The following is a 27,133-nucleotide window of genomic DNA, read 5'->3' on the forward strand; positions in this document are numbered from 1 at the left end:
TTATAAAGCATCCACTAATCATTTTCACATATAGTGATATTGCCATGATCATCAAGTTTTATTCACAGTACCCTGAAGTGAATAATTTTGAATTATATTTTGCAAAAAAAAATACGGAGGTTATATAGTTATATAGTTATATCCCTGAACTACATATAGTTCACAGCCAATCTGTGCCAAACGATCATTGTTAATGGATTGTAGAATACTTTGCTGTTCCATTGACTTGTAAGGCCTTTGCCAAGTGACTCAGTTTTTGCATTTTAGTTTTTCTATCTGCATGTAGGAATTACATATAGAAGGAACTTTTAGCATCATGTAAAATAAAATATTTAACCATTATGTAAATAAATGGCCTGGATTAATTTTATTCTCTTTAAAAAGAGAAATGTAACATTCTCACTGTTCTGAAATATACTCTCAAATATCCTGGAGAGTATATTAATACAAGAATACTTCAAAAGCTTTATGGGAAAATGGAATTAAAAGATAAGTATTTTGGTGCAAAAAATTTGGAAATCATGCAGTGTTTTCATCATACACATTTTCTGTGAACTTTCTGAAAACTCCTTGGATAGGTTTTAGTAATGTCCTTTACTAATGTATTTCACATGGCTTTTATTTGCCAAATTATTTCTTAAAGATTGCAACCTGTGAGATACACTGACTCACTGTCAATCTCTTATTTCCATTCTTACAATTTAAAACTTGGCCCAAAATAAGTAGAAATGAGGAGTTAAAGCAAATGTTTGTAAAGGATTCAAAATATATTTTTCATGCATATGTCATGCATTTGGATAGAAATAAAGCCCATTTGACTTAGTTTTCTGCTTCTCTACCAGGAAAACATGGGGTTCCTCACCGTTGGAAGGAATGCCAAAAAAGATTAAGGCCTGAGGCCTCGGAGAATACACTGTCCTCACTAGGACAAACAACTAAGTACTTACTGAAATTCCAAGTGAGAATTTAAGCGCTATAGGACTTCAATAAAATAAAGAGCTTATGGGAATTTCAAGGAGGAACACGTCCTATCAGGCAGGAGAAAACGGGAAAGGAAGGCTAAAACTTCGGACTTGAGACCTGTTCTCTCTTGAGTAGAATTTTCAGAAAAGGGTCCTCCAAGGAACGATATAAGCAAATAAGGGGAAAGGAAAAAACGGAATGACTGCGTTCCGCAAAAGATTCAGTAGGGCGAGCGAATAACAGGAGAAAATAACAACTACAAAGCAAGGGATCACGCCTTCCCCAAACTATTTCCCGCTGCTGCCTCTCTACCATACTACATGTTACTCTGACCAAACACTGGCTTGCTGGCTCTGCTCTGTGCACGATTCACCTGCAAACCTTCTCACACTTTCACCTGCATCAAAATCACCTGAGTTCCTGTTAAACTGCAGATTCCCAAGCGGTTCAGTCTGCGGGCGGGCCAAGGACGCCGCAAGTCTAACCCACACACAGGTGCCGCCAAGGCGGGAAGAAAGGCTACGCGTGCGGCAGCGTCCGCACCACCTGGGAACGTGGCAGAGTGGTCACCCAGGCTCCCGGGCCCACCCAGGCCTCCGTGGGCGAGACCGGGCACGGGTTCTCCAGTGGGATCGCTCACCGGGGTCACCTGCGGCTTGGAAAACGCCCGGGACTCTCGAGGAAGGCGGTGCGGGCTGGGCAGCGGCCTCTGACCACCTCTCCTAGGGGATCCTAATACTCAAAAATCGAAAATTGGCGACTTCTGTGAGGTGGCCGCTTTAACGCAAGTCGGGGATAACATCCGAGCGGTTCCCGGCTGCTCGCCCAGACTTTGGCATCTCCAGCCAGGCCTAGTTCGGTCTCAGGAGTCCGCCCCCCGACCCCTGTCCACGACCTCGGTGCGACACCGGGGTCCGTCCCTGTCAGGGACCCACCCGCCTGGGCGTTGGCGCCGCCGCCCGCGAGGCTCCGACGTGGCGCTGCGCTCCGCCGGCAGCGGAGCACGCATGCGCCTGGCGAAGCCCCCCGCCGACACTGAATAACGGTCTCGAGCTCCCCTCGCCGGAAGTGGGCGGCTGCGGCCGGGAGGAGCCGGCTGTAGCTGGCGGCTTGGCGCTCTGGGAAGCGGCTCCAACGGGCTCGCGCATCGCTCCCGGCTCCATGGCGCCGGCCGAGGCCGTGATGCGGCTGCTCCTGGGCTCCGCGGCGCTGTGGCTCTCGCTGCTCGACGCCGGAACAGCCTCCGCGTCCAAGGCGGTGACGGCCCACTTGGCCGCGAAGTGGCCGGAGACGCCGCTGCTGCTGGAGGCGAGGTGGGTGCGGCCATGGCGTCAGAGGGAAGGGGCGAGTCAGAGGGAAGGGGCGAGCGGCGCCCCGGCGGCCCCTCACACCCGGCGTCTTCAAGCGGGGGGCGGGCGGCGGGGGGTCCCTGCGTCTCGTGCCCCTCTTCTGGCGCCCTCGTGCTCGGCCCTCGGAGCGTGGTCGGACCCTTGGCAGTCCACGCTCAGGTCATAGTTTCCTTAAGCCACCGTTTCTAGAAGTTCGCTGGCCTGGTTTGATTCATCTGAGCCTTGTTACTGTTTGTGGCAGAAGAAAGGAAGGCTGTAAACTGAGGCCGGCACTAATGCTCCGCAGACAGCTCTCTACCAGACTTGCTCTGGGAAAGGCAGCGTCCCGCATACTATTTATTTTTTTTTTTTCCATCTCTTCCACTGGAATTAGTCAGGTATCATTTTCTCTGCAGAAACAAAATTGTAGTCATTGAATTTTGCTCCTTTGTATTCCAGTAGTAAAATACGACTAGAAAGTTCTTTCTCTTAGATGAAGTTTTTGTAGGAACGGTTTTTGGGGTGGTCAGCTGAGAAACGACCTATGGCCCTAATAGGAGACTTCATCTCATAACATTGCATATGTTAGCTTCCGAACAGCTGTTACTGAATAAATGATTCTAGCTTAATGTACGTCTCCTTTATCCTTTCCACAGTGTGTCTCAGAGCTTGACTGGATCAGATCCCACACATAGTTCCAAAGCCGTCTGACAGCCTTAGACTGCCAATTGAAGTTTCTGGGTTTCTACTTGTCTCAAGAATCCTAAAGTGGGAACTCCTGTAGGATGCTTCTCAAACTTCGCAATCTAACTCCAGTCTTGTTTATCATCCTAATTACAGCAATAGGTTGAGTGGTGGCTCCCAAAATGATAAATCCACATCCTAACTGATCTCAAATTTGTAAATAAAAGGTTTTTGCATATGTAATTAAGGGTCTTGAGATAGATGAAATCATCCTTATTTATCAGGGTGGGCTCTGTGTCCAATACTATTACAAAAGAAGAAAAACACAATAAGAAGGTGAGCATGTGATGATGGACTCGGATTGGAGTTATGCAGCCCCAAGCCTAGGAACACCCAAAGCCTCTGGATCTAGAAGAGACAAGAGAGTTGTCTCCCCCAGAGCCTTCAGAGAAAGTACAGCACTACCAAACACCTTGATTTTGTATGTTGGGCCTCCAGCATTGTGGGAGAGTATGTTTTAAGCCATCAGATTTTTTTTTTTAACATTGGTTACAGCAGCTCTAGCAAACTAATATAGTACCAAAAAGTAGGGTGCTACTGGAAAAATTTCCTGAAACTGGAGTACCTGTGGATTTAGACAAAGGCTGCCAGAATTTGAGAGATGTAGCACAAAATGTCTAATGGGCTAGAGACTGACAAAGGATGACCTTAAGAGTGATTCTGGTGAGGACTTAAAAGACAATAAGGGGACAATTTAAATAAATAAAGCTTCTGTCTGCTACTATAATCTTTGAGGATGCTTTTCCCATCCTGAATAAACTGTTGGTAGAAAAATGAAAATTTAAATGAAGGACATGTTATTGGAAACAGAGGAAGGGTGACTCATTATATAGTGGCAATAGATTCTGAAGTTTGTGGAAAACAATGAACTTAGGATATTTCCAAGGAAAGTGTTGAAGGTGCTGCCCTGTTTCTCTTTGCTGCTTACAGGAAATTTAAGAAAGAAGGAGCAGCTAAGGAAAAAGGAACTTAACCATCTCAGCAGAAGCCAAATAAAAGTATGGGGTGTCCCATAGGCTCTGTAGAGGATCCTCATGTAGTGGTATGGACCCTAAAAAGCCCCCATAGAGTTTTGGAGAATAATTGATTAGTACAGACGCTGCCAACTTGAACCAAAGACAAGACAAAATCAGGAAGCTATTGGTCATCCAAAATTCTACATGCAGAAAAGGCACTAAAAAAGCCACTTGGCTGCAAACATCTTGCTATTCTTCAAGAAAATAGTTGAATACCACTGAAGGCAGAGCCACGGCGGGCAGCATTGAGGGTGAACTGTTGGTTATTCTTAGGACTCAAAGTGTGGAATTCGCCCTGCTGATTTTTGCACTTGCTTGAGACTTTCCTAGGACTCCTTTGCTCCTTCTAGTTTTCCCCTAGTGGGGCTGTCCATTCTACATCATCTCACTGCTGCATTTTGGAAATAGTTACTTTGTTCTCTTCAGTTTCACAAGTCCACCTATGGAAAAAGATTTTGCCCAGGATGGATAATACCCAGATTTTGACCCAAACCTGATTTAGATGACAAGATCTTGGACTTAAAGTTGATACTGTAATAGGTTGGGAGGATGTGAATGTATTTTTTATTTTTTTTAAAGATTTATTTATTTATTTGAAAGAGTTACACAGAGAGAGGAGAGGCAGAGAGAGAGAGAGAGAGAGAGAGAGAGAGAGAGAGAGAGAGAGGGAGGTCTTCCATCCGATGGTTCACTCCCCAATTGGCTGCAACGGCAGGAACTACATCTATCTGAAGCCAGGAGCCTGGAGCTTCCTCCGGGTCTCCCACATGGTTCAAGGGGCCCCAGGATCTGGGCCGTCTTCTGCTGCTTCCCCAGGCCACAGCAAAGAGCTGGCTCAGAAGCGGAGCAGCCAGGTCTCAAACTGGTGTCCATATGGATGCGGGCGCTTCAGGCCAGGGCATTAAACCGCTGTGCCACAGCACCGGCCCCGTGAATGTATTTTTAATACATGGAGTATATGTATATTTTTATTATTTTTTTATTTTTATTTTTGACAGGCAGAGTGGACAGTGAGAGAGAGAGACAGAGAAAGGTCTTCCTTTGCCGTTGGTTCACCCTCCAATGGCCGCCACGGCTAGCGTGCTGCGACCGGCGCACCGCGCTGATCCGAAGCCAGGAGCCAGGTGCTTCTCCTGGTCTCCCATGGGTTGCAGGGCCCAAGCACTTGGGCCATCCTCCTCTGCACTCCCTGGCCACAGCAGAGAGCTGGCCTGGAAGAGGGGCAACCGGGACTAGAACCCGGTGTGCCGGCGCCGCAAGACGGAGGATTAGCCTAGTGAGCCGCGGAGCCGGCTGGTATATGTATATTTTTAGAAGCCAAAGAGGATGGTTTGGAGCTCACCCCAAAAAGAAATGTCCTTATCCTAACCCTTAGAACCTGTTGCATGAACTATGCCAAAACTTTGTTTTCTTATTTTTTTTTCTTCCAGGACTATGAGGAAATAAATTTTACTTGGTTTAAGCCACCAAGTTCGTGCTAATTTCTTATGGGAGCTCTAGGATAGTAACACGAGATTACCACTTTATTACAGTCCTTTCCTTATTGGTACCTTATTTGTGGTTATACCATATTATTTTTGATCCTTCTTCTTGAGAAAACGAGTGTCTTTCCATTATGTTTTCATTGCATTTGATCAGTCTTTCTGTCACAGTCCTTATTGAAAGACACCGTGTGCTAATTTCTTCCTTTAAAATGTGAACTTCAAAGATAAAACTATTTCTTCATGTGTATTTTGACAAGGCATAGCTTACAAAAGTTGGGTGCTTGGTAATGTTGATGTGTGGAAGGGACCATTTTTTTCATTTTTAAGGCAAGGTATGTATATATATACTTCAAGGCACCATCAGAATGATGAAATGAGAAACATTTTTTTGCGAAACATTGTTATTTCAGTTCAAATATTGTATCAGGCAAATGAACAAGTTTAAAGTGCCAAGGTTAGGTTTTTGGCTCAGTATTTGTTGCCACTTAAAATACTTGCATTCCATGTCAGGGATTCTATATCCCCTTTCCCCTCCCTCTCTTCTTTCTCTGTCATTCCACTTTTCAAATAAAATCCCTTTTTTAAAAATTTTTTTTATTTTTTTGACAGAGTGGACAGTGAGAGAGAGAGAGAGAGAGAGAGAGAGAGAGAGAGAGAGAGAAAGGTCTTCCTTTTTCCATTGGTTCACCCCCAATGGCTGCTGCAGCTGGGGCACTGTGGCCGGTGCACCGCGCTGATTCGAAGCCAGGAGCCAGGAGCTTCTCTTGGTCTCCCATGCGGGTGCAGGGCCCAAGCACTTGGGCCATCCTCCACTGCAGTCCCGGGCCACAGCAGAGAGCTGGACTAGAACCTGGTGTGCTGGTGCCGCAGGCAGAGGATTAGCCTATTGAGCCGTGGCGCCAGCCCTCAAAATCTTAAAAAAAATTTTAAGTGCCATTTTTTTTTTCTTTTTAAAAACTTAGCCAGAGATAATACTTTTTGGAAGTTGGGGAACTGGGTTAAATGGCCTCTTAAGGATATTTCTTCCTTGAAGATTAATGAATTACTAGTAAATTGTTTTTAAGGGAAATTCCAGATTTCTAGAAATGCTCACATCAATGGTATATTGACAGATAAGTATAAGTGAACACACTGACTGATTAGTTAGGTGTATAGATTCTGGTATATTTTGAAATTCTTTACCTATGGTCATATAGTACAGGTTCTGAGCTGAAAAAACCCTCAGTGAACTCAAATGTTGAATATTTTGTGTTCCAACCTGATATTACAAGTTGGAAAATTCCACATTTGACCTCATGGTGGATTACAATCAAAACACAGGTGTTTAAGAAGATTGTATAAAATTATCTTCATGCTATGGGTGTAAGGTATAACTGGAAAATAAAATTTCGTGTTTAAAGTTGGGTTTTTATTCACAAAATATCTTATGTGATACAGATATTGCAAAATCTTTATTTTTTGACAGGCAGAGTGGACAGTGAGAGAGAGAAAGGTCTTCCTTTTTGCCGTTGGTTCACCCTCCAATGGCCACCACGGCTGGCGCACCGCGCTGATCTGAAGGCAGGAGCCAGGTGCTTATCCTGGTCTCCCATGGGGTGCAGGGCCCAAGCACTTGGGCCATCCTCCACTGCACTCCCGGGCCACAGCAGAGAGCTGGCCTGGAAGAGGGGCAACCGGGACAGAATCCGGCGCCCCGACTGGGACTAGAACCTGGGGTGCTGGCGCCACAGGTGGAGGATTAGCCTATTGAGCCACGGCGCCGGCTTCAGATATTGCAAAATCTGAAAGAAAAATTAAAAATACCATGGCTCTAAGCATTTTGGATAAAGGATATTGAACCTGCATATGAGCATGTTTGTGGCTATTTGGTCAAATCAATAGAGTATTAAGTGTTCCTTTTTTAAGGTTTTGTACCATACTTAGGCCTTTCAGGTCATGTCCTGTTTAGTGTGCCCTATATTTTCCTCTGCTTTTAGGTTTTCTTTGTTCTTAAAATCATTGAGTTGTAAAAACCACAAAGTTGTTTTATTGCGTTAAATTCTTGTATATCTTATGTTGGTGTTGATGAATTAATTTTTCCCCTCTACTCTTTCCTCTTTAATGGCCATCTCAGACTTATGAGAATTAGTTACAGTGAATGTGTTTTGGATGTCTTCAGTACTTTCTGTTTAGAATAAGGATTAAAGTTTACCTAGGCTAGAGAAAGATAAGTTGGGCAATAACGAAGTGTTGATACCATCTGTTGGTAGCTGTTTCCTTTCTAGTTTAAATGTTTTACTGTGGATGCTTTAGGTATCTTTCACTTTGTCCTGAATCTTCCATTTTTTATTTCAAAAGGTTTTAAATGGCTTTCCCCCTTTTTTCTTATATAGGATGTAGAAAAATGGTAACTTTTTTGGACCAAAGGCCACCAGTCTAGTGCAATACACAATTAACTTCCTATTTTTTAATTAAGATCTTTTGTTTTATAATAATAAAAGATTTTCTACACCAGTAGTTAAATGAAATCAATAACTTCCATAAAGTGTTGATAGAATGATTTTTGAGTATGATGAACAGGCAGTCTTTTTTTTTTTTTTTTTTAAACAGGCAGAGTGGACAGTGAGAGAGACAGAGAAAAAGGTCTTCCTTTTTCCATTGGTTCACACTCCAATGGTCACTGCGGCCAGCGCACTGCAGCTGGTGCACTGCACTGATCTGAAGCCAGGAGCCAGGTGCTTCTCCTGGTCTCCCATGTGGGTGAAGGGCCCAAGCACTTGGGCCATCCTCCACTGTACTCCTGGGAACAGGTAGTCTTTTTTTTTTTTTTACTTTTTAACCTTTAATGCTCTTTCTTCATTACCATAAAATTATATTTCTTAGTGATATTTCATATGGAAATATGAAATTATCAGTTTTTTGCTCATAACAAAGGCTGGAAGTAATTTCTCCTGTAATCTTTTCCTGAAATGGTTGTATATTTGAGAATGATATTTCAGTTAAGAACTATCAATTTTTTCTGTGTTACAAAAAAGAAAATCAGTAATTTCACATTAATTTTTAGAGGTTTTTTGTTTTTTCTCACAGATTTAATTTGCTTTTAAATTGTAGTTTGTGGTATATAAACCATGTTTCCTTAACATTTATTAATTGATTGCTTTTATTTTTAATAGTGAATTTATGGCAGAAGAAAGTAATGAAAAATTTTGGCAGTTTTTGGAAACTGTAAAAGAATTAGCAATTTATAAGAAAACAGGTAGGTGATATAACAATTTTAACTTGTAAGATTTGTATTTCTGTGCACACATTGGATATATTTTCTTTAACAATAATGGTTAAGTGAAAGATGTTGAATGGAAAATATTCTAATCATCCTTTTAAAAAAATAGGCCTTAGTACTTTACTATAAGAAAGCTCATGTAATCAGTAGTGCTTGGATATTGCGTTATAATTATGAAATCAAAATTGTTGTGATTGTGTTTTCTATTCACCTAGATTTCATTGAAATAGTATTAGTTTCATATCTAGTAATAGCACATTTTCTAAAACAGTAGACTTTATTTTTTTAGAGCAATTGTAAGTCCACAGGAAAACTAAGCAAAAAGTTCAGAAATTCCATGTACTTCCTATCTCCACACATGAATAGCCTCCCTCATTAACAATGTCCTCCACCAGAATGTTGCATTTGTTACAATTGATAAATCTACCTTGACCCATCATTGTCACCAAAAATCCATAGTTTACATTAGGGTGCACTCTTGTGCTATATATGCTATAGGTTTGGACAAATGCTTGCTGACTTGTAATGCTGTATTGTTATTGCTAGAATATTTTTACTCTTAAACTCTTAGAGATTTTTAATACTTGGTCTCAAAAGTCAGGTAACCACTGTGTTTCCATTGCACTGTAAGTTAGTAATGCCTATTTTAGAAATTCAAAAAAATATATATTTGAGAGACAGATATGGAGACAGAGATCTCCCATCTGCTGGTTCACTCTCCAAAGACATGAAATGGGTAGAACTGGGTCAGGCCAGAGCCAGGAACCAGGGAAAAGAAGAAGTTGTGGAGGAACTCTGGCCACTTTAATAGTCTTTATTTCAAATCATTGGGAAACTATTGTTATCTTCATTTTTGTCCTAGTAATTTTAATTTTGGCAGTCAGGTAAAAATAGGGTAGATTAATATGAGGTTTCTTCAAAAAGTACATGGAAAACCTATTATGAAGACACTGTTGATATAAACAGTTTTTTGCAGTAAAATAAACTTAGCTTTGAAAGGCCAAGTTGGAGGAGGGTGGTGGGAGAGTGGGTGCAGGCAGAGGTCTTATATTTGCTGATACACTTCTCAGATGTCTTTAACAGCCAGGGCTGGGCAGAAACCAGAAACCTGGAACTCCACCTGGGCCTCCCAGGTGGGTGGCAGGGACAAGAGCATTTGAACCATCATCTGCTGCTTCTCAGAGTACACATTAGCAGGAATGGATTGGAAGCAAAGTAGCTTAGATTCGAACCAGGCAGTCTTATATGAGGTGTGGGTGTCCTGTGCTGTTGCTTAACCACTCTGCCACATTTGTATGCCAAAAAACATCTTTAAATTACATTTTTCATGAAGTTTTGGGTGTACCTTCATGTCAGATTTTCATGATAGTTAAAAAGTTCAACACCAAATTTCTTAGCTGTTACCTAAAATTGTCAATATGTTTATCCCAGATCTGTTATTAATACATGCCTTATGGCCATATTCAATGTTGTTATTAGAGAAATAATCTTAAAAATTGCTCTTGTAAATTTTGAATGCTTATTTTTTAAAAAATAGTTATTGCAGAGACAGAGATCTTGTAGCAGGATTTATGTACAAAGATAAGACATGAAGGCCTTTTAATAGGAAGTAGTCTTTTATTATTTTGGCTGGCATAAGGCCCAGGTGGAATTTCTTAACCAAAAGCCTGAGCCCAGAACAAAGAGGGGTATTTCCTTATATATGGCTTTAGCCTCTTTGTCTCCCTTATATAGTTACATAAATGCATTTTATTGGATATTCTGATGTTATATGGTAGCCACAGGAATTGATACAATACTGTGCATGTGTACATAGTTACTGATGATGATATTTTCCACACACATACTGAGTGATACCTGTCTGGCAAGGATTAACATAATTGTTCTGTACTAACCAGCAGAACCTGAAATGCTTACATATAAGCAGATAGTAACTACAGTTGAAGCACTCATAGGCAAGCAGATGATAACAACCACATTTCATTCCCAGGACAGGATCCTCCCCTCTTCTTCTGACCTCAGGAAGGGCTCTACTGCAACTTTAATCATGTTAGTTAGAAACAAGATTAGTTAAAAGACAAAGGCCTCTGCCACATTCCCCCCTTTGATGCTGAGACCCTCTCTGGGTCAGAGGGCATCATCCTGGTCCAGGGACTTATATTTCCACAGCATCATGACATCTGCATCTGGTTTTCTCTTGCCCAGGGTCTTTAAGAGGCTAAACACAATTTTTGAAAACAAGGGCATAAGACAAGATAAAATTAGACTAGTCTCTGGGGTCCAGCCTTTCCAGGTCTGGACTGGAACATGGGCAACCTTTTTCATCAGTAATTTCCTTTATGCCCTTGCCATCATCATCCATTCATCATCCATTTGTAAACAACAGTTGCTTAGATTAAATTTTTACAAACTCCACCTTTAGAAGCAAGTAAATAATCTAGGGCTAGGTAATTTGGTAGATAACATTGCACATTTGAGTATGTTGTTTGGCCAATATATTGATAGATCTTGTAGTTCATTAGTTATCATGTTACAGGCTGTTGTCAGGATTATGAAGTAGTTTAACATGTGAATGGGAGTACAATATTCCCAGGACCCATCTTTTGCTCAGGTGGCAGGACCATAATGATTATTCATTTAGGTAGCCATTGATCATCATTCCAGTCTCCAATCTGTAGGGGTACAGCATGTCTTTTTTTTTTGGCCTCCCCAATCCTCATATACTAGGACCTCCAAATGTCCTCTGCCAGCTAGTGAGAGTGTGAAGGAGGAGGGACAGATAGTTCCTCCCCATATTGATTCCCCCACAGACGTAACAAGAAGAGATGTTTAGTGATTGAGCTATGGTTTCTGCCAAGGACAGGAACAGATTTTTAATGGTAATGGGTATGGCTTGGAGGCCCTCCTTCATTTCCTCATAGAAGGAATAGAAAACCCCATGAGAGGAGGCCTGGTGAGTGGGCTTAACTCTTTTGCAGTTTACTACAACCCCGGGATCTTGGCATTATCTATTAATGTATATCTCAACCTGCCAATTATCTCTCCATTTATGGTCATTTAGGTTGAGGATAGTGAAATTAATGGGGTTACAGGGTCTCAAATGACAGTGTGATATAGCAATGCCCTTCTGGAGGACTATGGTTTTATATCTTGTCAAGTGGTCTATGAAACACAACGCCAAGAAGGACAGTTGGGGGTATATCCTAGGGCCCTTTACATGTGTATTTTTTTAAAAAAAGATTTATTTATTTATTTGAAAGGCAGAGTTACAGAGAGGCAGAGACAGAGAGAAAGGTCTTCCTTCCTTTGGTTCACTCCCCAAATGGCCGCAACGGCCAGAGCTGCCAGGCGCTTCCTTCTGGTCTCCCACACAGGTGCAGGGGCCCAAAGAATTGGGCCTTCTTCCACTGCTTTCCCACGCCGTCGCAGAAAGCTGGCTCAGAAGGGGAGCAGCTGGGACTTGAACGGCACCCATATAGGATGCTGGCAGTGCAGGCGGCCACACCACCAGCCCCTACACGTGTCTTTTTTTTGTCATTGAACGTGTACTCTCACGACAGGCCTCCACATAGACTAGTAGCTAGTCTCCACCAGTACATTCTTACTTCTTGTGTACAAGTGATATGAGTCCTTATACTCCATGACCCCACATGTGTTAAAAGGATTGATGCTGGAGGTTTGGATTGGTAGAGTTGTGGTGACACCCTGGCATGATTGGGTCATGTGAATACATGAGCCATATGATGACAGACTCAGGTCTACAAAGGGAAGCCAAATTACAAGCAACCAATAACAACAAAGCATGCTGTCCACAAAAGGTTACAAAACTACTAAGATAAACCTCTTACCACAGCTCCAGTTGGCTAGAGTGGTTGTCACTAGTCTATTTTTTTTAAGGTTTATTTATTTGAAAGAGTTACACAGAGAGAGAAGGAGAGGCAGAGAGAGAGATGTCTTCCATCTGCTGGTTCATTCCCCAATTGGCCGCAACAGCTGGAGCTGTGCAAATCCAAAGCCAGGAGCCAGGAGCTTCTTCCAGGTCTCTCACATGGGTGCAGGGGCCCAAGGATTTGGGCCATCTTCTCCTTTCCCAAGCCGCACCAGAGAGCTGGATGGGAAGAGGAGCAGCTAGGACTAGAACTGGCGCCCATATGGGATGCCAGCACTGCAGGTGGAGGATTAACCTGTGCCACAGCGCTGGCCCCCATAGTCCATTGTTAATACATAGGGCTCAAACTGTAATAACAGAAATAATGTTTATAATGCGTTACAAGAGAAAACCAATATAAAGAGGCAAAAAGGAAAGGATCAATCCATTTATTTTATCATGCAGCTGATTCCTCAAGCTTCAGCCATGTATAAATCAAAAGGAAGTTTTCTCATTGAGAGAGGATTGTAGACCTGGCCAGGTATATGTGAGGCCCAGACCTACCTATCTATTTATGTTGGGTACTGGAAGAGATATCCTAAAATAGGTGTGAGCCTCCTTAAGGAAGACATCCTGTTGACTCATTACCTAGCAGGCCTGGGAGAAGAGCCGGCCTGAAAAGGAGGTTAGTATAGAACAGATGGCATATTCAAAAGGAAGATCACAATCCTGCCTACTGACCCCAGGCCTTCCCCTCAATAGATGTGGGGTTACCTTGGAAGGTAGAAAGAGTAAAAGGCTTTTTCAGCTTGGAGCCAGTAGGGTCTATGGTTCTAACCTGGGAGCCCTTCAACCCCAGGGCAGTTCGTGTATCCAGGTCTTAACAGGATTTTGTAGAGGCTGGCCTTTGCGAGGACAGCTGTTTGTCCAGGCTTTCCATATCAAAACTGTGGTGTCATTTGGGGTGGACTAGCTTTGTTGGGTCTCTTTGATGGCAGAACACTGTAAAACAGCTATTTGTTGGCTTGCAACCTATCTTTACATTGCTTCTGCTGCCTAGCTTGCCCTTTTTCTCCTGTTCCCTCTAGGATGTCATTCAAGGAGGTGCACAGTTCTATCCTTAATCTTTGGTGGCCTGAGCTAGAAATCTGTAGTCAAAGTCACATTTGGATGGTGTTTTCTGAGGGCCAACACAATGTCCAAGAGGAGAGCTATGTCTATTTAGATAAGATCAAAACATGATGATTAGTTTGCCTAATCGCTATAAATTTTGTTGTCATCAATAAAGCTTTTTATATTTATTCTTAACAATTATGCTTAAATTATCTAACAAGATATTAGAATAACTTTAAATTGGACTTTATAGGGAGCAGTGAGCACTGTATCATACCTTTACCTATACTGTTTTTAGATCAGTACTGTATGTTTATGATTGAAAATATCTAACAGAAGTGCAAATTGCCATCAGATCCAAAAACATGTCAATGACTTAAAAACAATTTTTAGTTTTTTTTCTACCAACAAATTTGAAACACTTTATCAGAGCTTTATTTAAATCACATGCATTAAAAAGGTATTTTATTTTAGCAGTTTTAATTAATATGAATATTTTTTATCCACAAGCCAAATAAAAGTTTTTAATAATTTTTTACATAGACATGCAACCTGCACACACATAACACATGTATAACATCAAGACTGAATAATAAGGCAGTTTCAGTAAGGTTTTTTTAATCTTTAACTGCTTTTGAAATTATCAATTAGAATTACCTTTTGTTTTTAGTAACTTGAATGAATCATGCCCTTTTAGTTAGAACCTATAGTTCATTGTTAATCTTCAGTTTTATCTGTTTACAGAACTGTCCCAAAGTACTAAATGCAATAGAAGTCATGGAAAAAAGTCCTTTGGGACCTAGAAGAGGAAACATTTAAATACAGAACCAACGTATTTTAATTTTTATAAGCAGTTTCTGTCTTGTTTGGACTCTTGAAACCTCTTATTTAGAGAATATAAAACTATGGATGGCAGAAGATTTTAAATAGCCTTGGTTAAAATTATAAAATTCAATAATTGATAGGCACAGTATTTTAGAAGGCACCTGTAGGATTTTATAGAACATTTATCTCTTTTAGGCTTCTGGGCATTTGTTTTTATTTTTTATTTTTATTTTATTTTTGACAGGCAGAGTTAGAGAGAGACAGAGAGAAAGGTCTTCCTTTTTCCATTGGTTCACCCCCTAAATGGCCGCTACGGCTGGCATGCTGCGCTGATCCGAAGCCAGGAGCCAGGCACTTCCTCCTGGTCTCCCATGCGGGTGCAGGGCCCAAGGACTTGGGCCATCCTCCACACAGAGAGCTGGACTGGAAGAGGAGCCAACGGTACCGAACCGGTGCCCCAACCGGGACTAGAACCTGGGGTGCCAGTGCTGCAGGCGGAGGATTAGCCTAGTGAACCGTGGTGCCAGCCTTCTGGGCCTTTTTAATAAAGACAACCATTATGACTGATAACAATACAACAAAATCATTAGACTTTTGTAACTTTGGACATTTGTATCTGTACATTGTATATTAGCATAACTTTAGTACCATTTTACATCTTGACAGTACCTGAAATATAAATAGCCTAATTAGTTGGTGTCTCTAAAGAGAAGAGATACATCCTTTGACAGTTCCATGGGGCCCACTTTGGAACTTTGAATTTCTGAATGTCTATCAAGGATGTTAAGAAGGCTTAAAATATCTTATTGAAACAAGATCCTTTAACATAATGACATAATATTGACCAGATTTAATCAGTTATAAAGTGATCACTCAAATACTTTAAAATAAGTACACATTTAAACGAACCATAACGCTCTTAAAACTTAGCTTTTTAGGCCGGTGCTGTGGCTCAACAGACTAATCCTCCGCCTAGCAGCGCCGGCACACCGGGTTCTAGTCCCGGTCGGGGCGCTGGATTCTGTCCTGGTTGCCCCTCTTCCAGGCCAGCTCTCTGCTGTGGCCGGGAGTGCAGTGGAGGATGGCCCAAGTGCTTGGGCCCTGCACCCCATGGGAGACCAGGATAAGCACCTGGCTCCTGGCTTCGGATCAGCGTGGTGCGCCGGTTGCAGCACGCCAACTGCGGCGGCCATTGGAGGTGAACTAATGGCAAAGGAAGACCTTTCTCTCTGTCTCTCTCTCTCACTATCCACTCAAAACAAAACAAAAACTTAGCTTTTTAATAAACAATTAGAGCTTAATGAGACAAAACACAAAGATTACCTCAATAGGTTACAAAATTTCTTTTGTCAGTCACCAAAATGAGAAATAAAAATCTTGAATATAAGATTAGCACATGGAATCATCTCATAACTTGGAAACGTTTATCAGAGTCAGAACTGGAGCTTACTGGAGCCAGCTAGAAAATTGACAGTCACCAATCAAAAGCTATTTAAAGGGATGCTATAATTTTTAAGAATTTCAAAATTAGAGATTAAGGTTATTACCTGATATTATTAGCATATATGTAATTCAGAGATCTCATTGCTTTAGCAGAGGATCAATTTTCAATTCTATGTCAATCAAAGAAAAATTGATTATAAATTTTCATTTATACTCTGTGACTTTTTCATACATTCTTTAACTTACTTAAACATTTTAACTTCTTCATTCCAATCTAGAGTAAGCTAGCCATTAGGACAAAATAATTCTTACAAGCCATGTCCTTTTTATTTTAAAAAGTTTATTTTTTAAACCTTCCTTACCAGGAACATACTTTTATAGTTGTGAGCTTTTCCCATCTTCTGGTTTCCTTGATTTACATTTTGAAACAATCCCTTAAAAATCTCTAAGCACTTTAAAAGTGAAAGAACATACTGAATTTTAATCTTAGTTACTTTTAAGCAATCTTGAATTGTTTTTCATATACGGACAGTTTATAAAAACATATTTGTTAACAAACCCAAAGTTTTTCATGGAATATAATTAGAGTACATTTAGCCACATTTATCTCATTTACCTTTGTCCAGTTTACATTTGGCAATTACAGATGACATAAGATGCTGCTATTATATCATACCTTATCTGAATTAAGGTCAAAGTTATGTTTATGTGGAATTTTATTTTATTTTTTGTAAAATAACTCTAGCTAGAAATCAGTGATATCAATCTGAGATCTATTAGATTACCTTTTTTGAAGACAGGCAGTGTTGATGTAAAACACTACTGTTGCAGTTGATTCCTCAACAATGTTGCAGTGGATTCCTTTCTGAGAGGAGGAGCGTGGTGGGGGCAAGAGGCATGGAGTCACCACACAGACCCCGGGAGTCAGGTGAAAGCTGGCTTGAGGCAAGCAGCCTGCAGACTCGTTTATTTCAGTTAGTACAACAGCTTATATAGTCAAGACCAGCCAATCCAGTCAAGGGGCGGTCTGTGCCCCAACCAATCACAGGCTGTTGCCAGGCAGTTTCCAAAGCCATCCAATCACAGCCTGATGCCAGTCAGGCTCTTGTTGCCAGGCAGTTTCTGAAACCATCCAATCACAGCCTGCCATTAGTCAGGCTCTGTTGTCATGTGATTTCCTCTGTTATGTGGTTTCCAAAGCCATCCAGTCACGGCCTGTTGCCAGGCAGTTTCTGTTGTCAGCGGCCATCTTGGCATTACTTTTCACCTCAGTGGCCATCTTGATATGACCTTTTCACCTCATTCCACCACATTTCCCCCTTTTCGTTTATTTTTGAGCAATGGGAGGCATGATTCTTGGCCATACCATTGTTGACCCCGTTTCCATGTGTTCTCTGTATGCAGCTGTGCCTGTATTAGGTTGTCCCCCAGGGGATCTTACCCGTCATTGAATAACCAGCGCTCAAATTGAGAGACCACAGGATTGCTTGCTCAGATAGGGGTAGGAATGAGGAATAATGGTTATCAGGAATGGCATGACCACACCCAGGCTGTGGGCCGTTTGAGTGGCTGACCAGAGTTAGTGGGGTACAAAACAGTAACAGATGTGGCTATGGGCAGTTTCTCAGGGTAGGATGATAGGGCAGATGCGTCTGCTAACAAGGCGGACTCTCAGTCTTGTTCAGCTGATTCTGATTGGCTGTCAGTTGCAGGCTTGATGTTTCTGGCTGGTACGCAAATGGGCTGTTCCGCATTCTCTGGAAAGACACAAGCATATCCTTGACCTTTGGTTAGCAGAGGGTGTGGTCCTTTCCATTCTCCTGTCAGGGGGTTTTTCCACCTAACCACATAGGGGTTGGGGTCTGGGATGGAAAGGCTCCCCAGTGTTTATTTTTGGTATAAAATACGGGCTTGTTCTAAGTGTCCAGTGGAAGCCTCATTCCACCGCACACTACCTCTTTTTAAGGAAATGAATTTTAGATTTATAATATCCAGTTACAGCTAAACCAAATTAGCATGAGAATCATTACCCTGGCATTTTTATGTGTAAGCTTGTTATTTCTCAAGTATGTCTCTTTAGATTTTAGATTGAATTTGAGCCTAGTTTTTCATCTTAACAATCACCTTAGGCTGGCACCTCTGAAACAGATGTGTTCAGGCAGCTGCAAGACAGGTCCCAAGGATGACTATTGGCCAGGGTCCAGTGTCCCATGGCAAAAAGCCCACTGGAGATTTTTAACTTATATTTAAGAGACTTTTAAATATAACTGCTACAGGCTGAGAGACTAAGTGACCTTCCTCCTCCCTGCTTTCAGCAAAGAGGTGGAGTAAACACACCAGAAACCGAAGAGAGGGAAAAAAAGTCTAAACTCTCTCCCTCCCCCTCTCCCTTCCCCTCCTTTTCCCTCACCCCCTCCCTCTCCCAAAGAAACTACAACCAGAGGGGAGAGGAGTGGGATTTAACCCTTTAGGCCATTATACAAGCACAACAGAATTTTGGTTTTATAATCTGATGGATTTTAGTTATGAAAAATGCCAATTTCATTCCTTATTATTTGAGAGTTTTATGGATCCAACTAGAAGTCCCAAGGTCAGAGACTCAGGTTATAGTCAAGATAGTCCCTTTTACATTTTAGAGGTAATTTTACCTAATTTACAATCAGTAAACTCTTTTTCTAGAGGACAGGGTGTAGGGGAAGGAGAAACAATGAAAAGGAAAAACAATGGGAAGACTACTGGACTCCATTCCGTAAATACAGACTGTGTGCTCAGCTCTCAGCTTTGCTTGAGCTGCCTGCCTGGTCTGCCAGGTATATTTTTCTATTAAACCAGGAAACTTTGCTTACCACTGTTCCCTGTCTTATGTCAGAACTCTTTTTTTTTTTTTTGACAGGCAGAGTGGACAGTGAGAGATAGAGAGAAAGGTCTTCCTTTTGCCGTTGGTTCACCCTCCAATGGCCGCCGCGGTAGGCGCGCTGCGGCCAGCGCACCGCGCTGATCCGATGGCAGGAGCCAGGTACTTATCCTGGTCTCCCATGGGGTGCAGGACCCAAGGACTTGGGCCATCCTCCACTGCACTCCCTGGCCACAGCAGAGAGCTGGCCTGGAAGAGGGGCAACCGGGACAGGATCGGTGCCCCGACCGGGACTAGAACCCGGTGTGCTGGCGCCGCAAGGCGGAGGATTAGCCTAGTGAGCCGCGGCGCCGGCTAGAACTTTTTTTTTTTGCATGGAAAGAAGAACCTATTCAAGCATCTCCACTAACAATACCACGTCACCAACCCATTGCCCAGTACCTTAGAGCTGCGGTTTCATCTCAGCGTTGGGCATCTTGTGAGATTACTAGGGCAGCTCTGGGAGTTGATCAGGCTCCCCTTCTGCCTCTCAGGGCAGGTACATCAAACCAAATGAACCCAGGTACCTACCAGTTCTGATGAGCAGTGCTCCTTAGATTAGTTTCTATGCCTACTGGATTCTGTTGTATTCCCAGGGTTGGGGTCCTAGAAAGTCAGGAGAGAGCCACTCCCCGTAGAGCAAGTGACCTGCTGATGCCAAGGGAATTCACTGTTATCTTCAACTCTAGGGGCTTTATGCCTCTGAAGACAGAGGAGGTAGAAAACCCACTGTCTAGTCCTAGATAAGCCCTCAGAAAAATGTAGCAGATTTGTGTACAGAGACAAAACACCAAGACCTCTTACAGGAAGTAGTCTTTATTACTTCTGCCAGCATAAAGCCCAGGTAGAATCGTATCCAAAAGCCTGAGTCCAGAACAAAGAGGGGTATTTCCTTATATATGATTTTAGCCTCTTTGTCTCCCCTATGTGGTTACATGCATACATTTGTTTACAATACTGTAAGTGCATACGTAATTCTTTTCCACCCACACACTGTGTGATACCTGTCTGGCACAGGTTAGCATCACTGCTGTGTAATAACAAGCAGAACTTGAAATGGTTACATGTAAGCAGATAGTAACTACAGTTGAAGCATTTGTATGCAAGGAGATAATATTTCATTCCCAGGACAGGATCCTCTCTTCTGACCTCAGGAAGGCCTCTAGCACAACTTTAATCATGTTGGTTAGAAACAAGTTTAATTAAGAAAAAGTTTCTTCCACAATCTCACATCTGCTGGTTCACTCCCCCAAATACCTAAAACAGCTAGGGCTGGACCAGGCTGAAGCTAGGAGCCAGGAACTCAATTCTCTTCTACCATATGGGTGGCAGGGACGTGAGCTATCACATGCTGCTTCCTAGGGTGCACATCAGCAAGGAGCTGGTTTGAGAGTGGAGCCGGGACTTGAATACAGGATATGGGATCCGAGGGTCTCAAGTGGCATCTTAACCACTCTGCCAAATGCCTGTTCCTGAACTCTTATTTTGGGTTTAGATGTCACAGCGTATTTTATATGTAAATGAAATGACATACCTAGATAACCTTCGGGCACATCATTAACAAGTTGAAGTGTAAGTTCCGGAGTACATGAACTCTCATTCAAACATATATTGGAAGAGATTTTCAGGTATGTATTTCAGGGTTAAACAAATGCAGTTGTATAAAGTGACAATTACAAACACTGAAACTTTTATTTTTATTGAGTTTGTTTATAATGGTGAGACTCTAATGCATTTGTGATATCATTGGTGACCTTACGGGTGAGAAAGACTGATAGAAGTGAGAAATTAAATATGCTAGCTGTCAAATTTTACTGAATTTATTTTCAAGACATTTATCCTGGGGGAAACAATTTAAATCCTCTGTTACTTATAGTTTTTAGGTTGTTGACTCTCTTTGAGACCCTTTAAGTACTCTGCTAAAGAATAAATTTGGGGGCCAGCATTGTGTAACAGGTTGAGCTGCCATCTGCGACACTGGCATCCCATATGGACACCAGTTCATGTCCTAGCTGTTCCACTTCAAATCCAGCTTTCTGCTAATGTGTCTGGGAAAGCAGCAGAAGATGGTCTGTTTGGTTCCCTGCCACACACATGGGAGACCTGGATAAAGCACCTGGCTTCGGCCTGGCCCAGCACTGGCATTAAGGCTATTTGAGGAGTGAACCAGCAGATGGAAGATCTCTCTCCTCCTTTCTCTCTCTCTCCCTCCTCTGTAACTCTGCCTTTCAAATATGTAAACAAATTTTTTTTAAAAGTTCAGGTCTGACTATCCAGTTGCTTAAGACATTAGCTATTTGAGCATTTAACTTTTTGAATTCAAGAGCTAGTTTCATATTTTTTAGTGAAAACACTTTACATCATATGTCAGCAAATTAATACCTTCAAACATAAAATTTCCTGTTTTAAAAAATTATGATTCTGCAGAATTAAATATTTACTGATGCTGCAAGATTCAAGTGTCATGATATTAGTTATCCTATATAGTTTTTTTGTGGTGAGTTAGAAAATATCAACGAAAGTTTATCTGACTCCAAAGTCTCTCTTGTTCATTTATTATCTCTTTCCTGCATGTTTAGTATATAAAAATGTCATTCTCTAAATACTTAAAGATACTAATGGTTTCTATGAAAGTAAAGCTTGTGTATTTTAATGGAAAAAGATGTTCAAAAAATGTTTTGACTTAATAACTCAGTTACTTATAGTTGAGTACCATGTTTAAGATAGGAAGATGATTGCATTTTGATGTGTCATTTTGAAGTGGTTGTCAGATATCCAAATGGAGATATCCAGTAAGCTGATATGAGTGACAGATTTAGATAAAAAATAAAAACTGGGATAAAGGCTAGAAATTGGAGGTTATCAACATAAAGAAGGCAATTGAAACTATAGGGAAAAGATAGATATTAATTTAGTTTGAGAGGTAAAGCTAGGGACCAAGAGGAAGAGACAGAGATAAAGGTCTTCCGTCTTCTGATTCACTCCCCAAATGGCCACAATAGCCGGTACCAGTCTGATCAGGAGATTCCTCTGGGTCTCCCATGTGGGTGCAGGGCCCCAAGTACTTGGACCATCTTCCACTGCTTTCCTGGGCATGGGCTGGATTGGAAGAGGAGCAACTGAAACATGAACCAGCGCCCATATGGGATGTCAGTGCCACAGGCAGAGGCTTAGCCTACTATGCCGTGCTACTGGCCCCAAAGAATCTACTTTTAAAAACAAAAAAATTTATTGGTGATTTTGGTGAGAGCCATTTTACTGGTATACTAATCAGGATTACAGTAGATTTAGGTAAGAGGAGAAATTGAAATAAGTATTAATTTTTTTTTATTTGATAGGTAGAGTTACGGACAGTAAGAGAGAGAGAGAGAGGTCTTCCTTCCATTGGCTCATGCCCCAAATGGCTGCCATGGCCGGCACTGCGCCGATCCGAAGCCAGGAGCCAGGTACCTCCTCCTGGTCTCCCATGCGGGTGCAGGCGCCCAAACACTTGGGCAATCCTCCACTGCCCTCTCAGGCCACAGCAGAGAGCTGGACTGGAAGAGGAGCACTGGGACTAAAACCCGGTACTGAAATGGAATGCTGGCACCGCAGGTGGAGGATTAACCAAGTGAGCCATGGCGCTGGCCTATTAAATCTTTTAAGATGCTTGACTGTAAATGAGATTTTTTTTGTTGAGAATATACATTGAGAAATATATATAACATAAACTTTTATTATAACTATTTTTAAACATTTGAGAGCTAGAGAGCCCCCATCTGCTGATTTCTTTCCCCCAGATGCCTGCAAAGGCCGTGCTGGTCTAGGCTGAAGCTAGGGAGTGGGGAAATCAATCCAGGTCTTCCATGTGGGTACAAGTGACCCAACCAATTTAACCTGCCTCCAAGAGTGTGCATTAGCAGGAACCTGGAATTGGAAATGGAGCTAGAACTTGAACCCAGACACTTTGATAAGGGATTGTTTTGTTTCTTTTCTTTTTTTTAAAGTGAGAATGCTTTATTTATATTCTGTGCCAGTGAACAAAAATAAAATAAAACATTAGGTTGAAGATAAAGGAATACGATGTTGAAAAGACAAAATAACTATCCATTATTTGGTGAGCATGTATTTGTTATTTAAAAACATCAGCTAAAATAGCCCAATACATCATTTTGCAATAGAGATGATATTGCTAGTTACACCTAAATTACAGAAGCTTATTCTATAAATTCTTGAATTCTGTGTCCATTACTGCATTAGGGACAAGTTTGACAATGACTTTGACAAAATTGGAGACCTTGTTAGATACTAATTCATGTTAATTTCTGTTGACTTGTGTTTCCATAAGTGACCAATTCCCTTTTAGCTGATGTAATCATATTTTAGTTATATTATTACATCAATTGGGGTTATTGTCCTGTAGCTACTATGTTTTTTGAATATATTTTTAAAGATATCTCTGAACTGTTTTGTGTTGCTTTGACTATGAAGGCATACTAGCATTGTTTTTTGATACTTGGGGAAAAAACTCACCAAGTTGTGAAAAGTCACCTATAGTTTAATAAAGAAGTAGGACAGAAAGAGTCTACCCATTCTCATAAATCAGCTATTTAAAATTAATGAATTAGGGGGTGGGTATTTGGCCTAGTGGGTGAGACACTGGTTAAGATTCCTGCATTACCACGCTGCCAAGAGTTGGATCACTGGAAATGGACCTGCCCTGGAGTCGAAGGATGTCCAGGTCAGAGCCACAGATCTTATTGGCTCTAAGCTGAAAAGCCCTTCACTCAGCCCAACTTCCAAAGTGACCACTGCAGCTGAGGGTATGGTCAGGTAGGGTCAGCAACATTGCAGGCAGAACTGTAAATTTCTTGTTAGAGATGCCCCCTGCCTTTACCTGGACAGCTCTCCTCCCAGACCAGCTAAGTAATGAAAGTCAACAGAGTGCCTTCCCCTAGGAGGTTCACACCTCCCTTAGGATGTACCCCATGTGAAGAGATAGATAGGTCTGGGCCTCTTAACTTACAAGGCCTAAAGCCCACCAGATTATTATCAAGCCCCTTCTATCAGGTTCTATTTGCCTCTCAATCAGAAAACTTAATTGTAGCTTAGACAGCACCTTTCTTAGCTCCTCTAATAATGACTCCTTTGTTCTAGACCCTGTCTAGCACACTTGGGCCTCATTCCTTTGTAATCATAACCTCTACTCTACCACCAATGGCTCTACTCCCAACCTGTACTGATGGTCCTCTTCCCCACTTAATGCTGTATAATTGTTCAAACCTGGTAAATGCCACTCTTAGGATCATTGGTTACTATCCTCACTCTGTCTTTTATGACCTTGTCTAAATATGATCAGAGTCAGTGAACTTAGAAGGCTTCCATAGCCTTGGCATGTCATGACGACAGCCTAGGGTGGTTACTGGCGCTATAAACTAGAGTGTCAATTTGTTGGGTCAACAACAGGAGCCACTGTGCACTTGCTCCTCATGTGGGATCTCTGTCCTTAATGTGCTGTCCATTGTGATTTAATGCTATAACTAGTACTCAAACAGTATGTTTCACTTTGTGTTTCTATGTGGGTGCAAACTGTTGAAATCTTTATACTAAATTGATCTTCTGTATATAAAGAGAATTGAAAATGAATCTTGATGCAAATGAAAGGGGAGAGGGAGCGGGAGAGGGGAGGGTTGCGGGTGGGAGGGAAGTTATGGGAGGGGGAAGCCATTGTAATCCATAAGCTGTACATTGGAAATTTATATTCATTAAATAAAAGTTTAAAAAAAAAAGATTCCTGCATTACCACATCAGAGTTCCTAGGTTTGATTCCTGGATCTGGCTGCAGATTTCAGCTTCCTGCCAATGTAGACTGTGTGAGGTTGCAGTAATGGCTTAAGTAAATGGGTTCTTGCCATTTATGTGGGAGATGTGTATTGAGTTCCCATATTTAATCTTGACCTAGCCCTGGCTGTTGTGGATTGAAGCAGCGGATGGGAGCACTCACATACTTTTTTCCTTTCTCATCCTCTCTCCAATAAAGAGATAAAATTTTAAAATAAAATTACTGGATTAGGAAAATAATATTGTCTAGAATAAATAGATCATTTATTAAACATTAGTTTTACAAATTTGTTGAATGACTGTTTTGTGTGCTAGAAGTGGAAATGTTCATTTGAAAGACTAGAAAGGATCCATGCCTTCACAGCTTATAGACTGATGAGAGGGATGGAATGAAAGAATTATACAAATACTTCTTAATTATAGTTTTAGAATTGTTCTGGAGACAGCATAGAGAGCCCTGTCAGAGTGTATAATAGGAGCTAAGCTTGGGAGATCAGGAAAAAAAAAATCATTCTAAAACAAATGACATTTAAGCAGAGATTTCATGAATGAGGACTTAGCTAAACATGCATCTCTCCTATTCTCCTGAATTTTAGACCAAAAGAATAACATAGGTGAAGGCCCTGAGTCCTTGATCTCTTTGTTTAGATACTGTCTTTTGATACCCTACTGTAGGTATTAATGGAATGGCTCTTGATTTTTGTTTATAACTATTCTTTATCTTTGTTATTCTAAGTATAGACAAGTTTCTGCTACTTGCTTTGTTGGATTCAATGATAACCTTTTACACTTGGCCAGTATTTGTTGAGGAATCACCGAGCTTGTTTTATTTCCCTCTTACTTTACCCTTTGTTGCATTTTTGTTAGTGGCATATTTTTCTGAATTGTCAGAGCATACCACATGTACATAGTCTTCTGTCATTCTTAATCCCTTAAGTTAGTCTTATTTCTACGTTAAACATATTTATATCTCACTACCAGGCTTATAATGGAGTTTCTCCTGTTACTTCTTGGTTATGTAAAGTTTGCTCCTTGGTTGATGCCTCATGAATACCTCTTGGAATGATGGCTCTTGAGGCCTTCATATTCCAGCTGTTTATTTGTGAAGTTTATACTTCCAATTTAACTTTAGAGTCCTATAGTTTTACTAGATAATGTTATAGTGCCAACCATTGCGTCTTTTTGTTAGATGTATGGATTTGTTACTTTTAGTTCTTGAAGTAAAAGTTTTATTATCATTTCCTTTACTCACTTTGTTCTTTTGAATTTCTGCTTGTGGGTCTTAAAGTATGTTATTGTATATCTCCTTTGCCTGAATTCTCTCATTGATTCTCAAATGTCTCCACCCCCTTTTTTTCCTTTTTTCTCACTTTCCTCCCGTGTAGTCCTTATTTCTCTTAATTCTGTTTAGGCGTCTTTTAAAATCTCTTGTCACATCTAATTTAGTCTAGGTTTTCTAGTATTTTTTCTTTCTAGTTCTTTTGTGTAGGGGGGTTAGAACTTTTTTTTTTTACATTCTTTTGTGGGTTTTTTGTCATCCATTACTAAGATTTTTTTCAAGAACTCTGAAGGGTTGGAGATTTTTATCCTATTTACAAGCTAAAATTTTAGCTTGCTACAGTTAGAAGTATCAGAGAAGACAGATGACTCTTGAATTAGAACTGAAAGACTTTATAATTGACCAAAGCAAATCTCCTGAGTGAGTCACTATTCCCTATATCAGCAAGGACCCATTGCAACAAACTCTTGAGACTTTACTGTCATCTTTGAAAGGATCTAAAGGTTGGCATTGACAGGCTGCAGGGGTAGCTTAGTGATGAGATATACCAGTACATTTTTTTTGTCTTATTTCCCATTTCCTCTCCTGTAGACATCTTTTCATTAACAGGAAACAAAGTGGAAGACCACTTATTGCTTGATTGACCATACAGTTTCATCATACAATTCCCAAGGATTTCCCTCAAATCCTGCTAATTTGACTTTGTCTAGAAATCTGAATGTTAGAAAGCATTTGATTTCGTTATCAGATCCATCAATTGCTGTAATGGATCTAAAATTTTACCCTATTTGAAAAGTGAACGGATTAGTTTCATTGGTAGTATTAGAAGACCTGAGACACCCAGGCTACAGATGAGACTTTACTGCTTACAACAGAAGCAAGTAATAGTGTATATATTTGTCTTGGCTTCCTGAGCCCTAGTTCTGTCAGGGCAACTTGGAGGGCCAGATAGCACCTTGAATGAATTTTGATAAAGTGATTGAATGAAGGTCTAGAGTCAACATTTTTGGAACAAATAATATAACATTATCATAGTCAGCAAGTAATCCAGTCTCCCATCACTTGAGTGTATCCTCTAACTCAAAGAATCCCCTTTTC

General features: G+C 41.2%; 1 protein-coding gene across 4 annotated transcripts in view; it reads left to right on the plus strand.

The window, feature by feature from the left end:
* Positions 1-2,097: 2,097 nt before the first annotated feature.
* UGGT2 (UDP-glucose glycoprotein glucosyltransferase 2) overlaps positions 2,098-27,133 on the plus strand; it is a 263,834-nt gene continuing 238,798 nt past the window's right edge. Inside the window, exons 1-2 of one of the 4 annotated variants that reach the window (XM_062194020.1) lie at positions 2,098-2,276; positions 8,688-8,770. In XM_062194020.1, the coding sequence (XP_062050004.1) occupies positions 2,125-2,276; positions 8,688-8,770 (235 nt within the window). In that variant the 5' untranslated portion in view covers positions 2,098-2,124. The remainder of the gene's footprint in view (positions 2,277-8,687; positions 8,771-27,133) is intronic. The other 3 variants (XM_062194019.1, XM_062194017.1, XM_062194018.1) reach the window with 3 other exon arrangements.

Source organism: Lepus europaeus, chromosome 6, assembly GCF_033115175.1.
Source record: "Lepus europaeus isolate LE1 chromosome 6, mLepTim1.pri, whole genome shotgun sequence".
NCBI classification, from domain to species: Eukaryota; Metazoa; Chordata; class Mammalia; order Lagomorpha; family Leporidae; genus Lepus; species Lepus europaeus.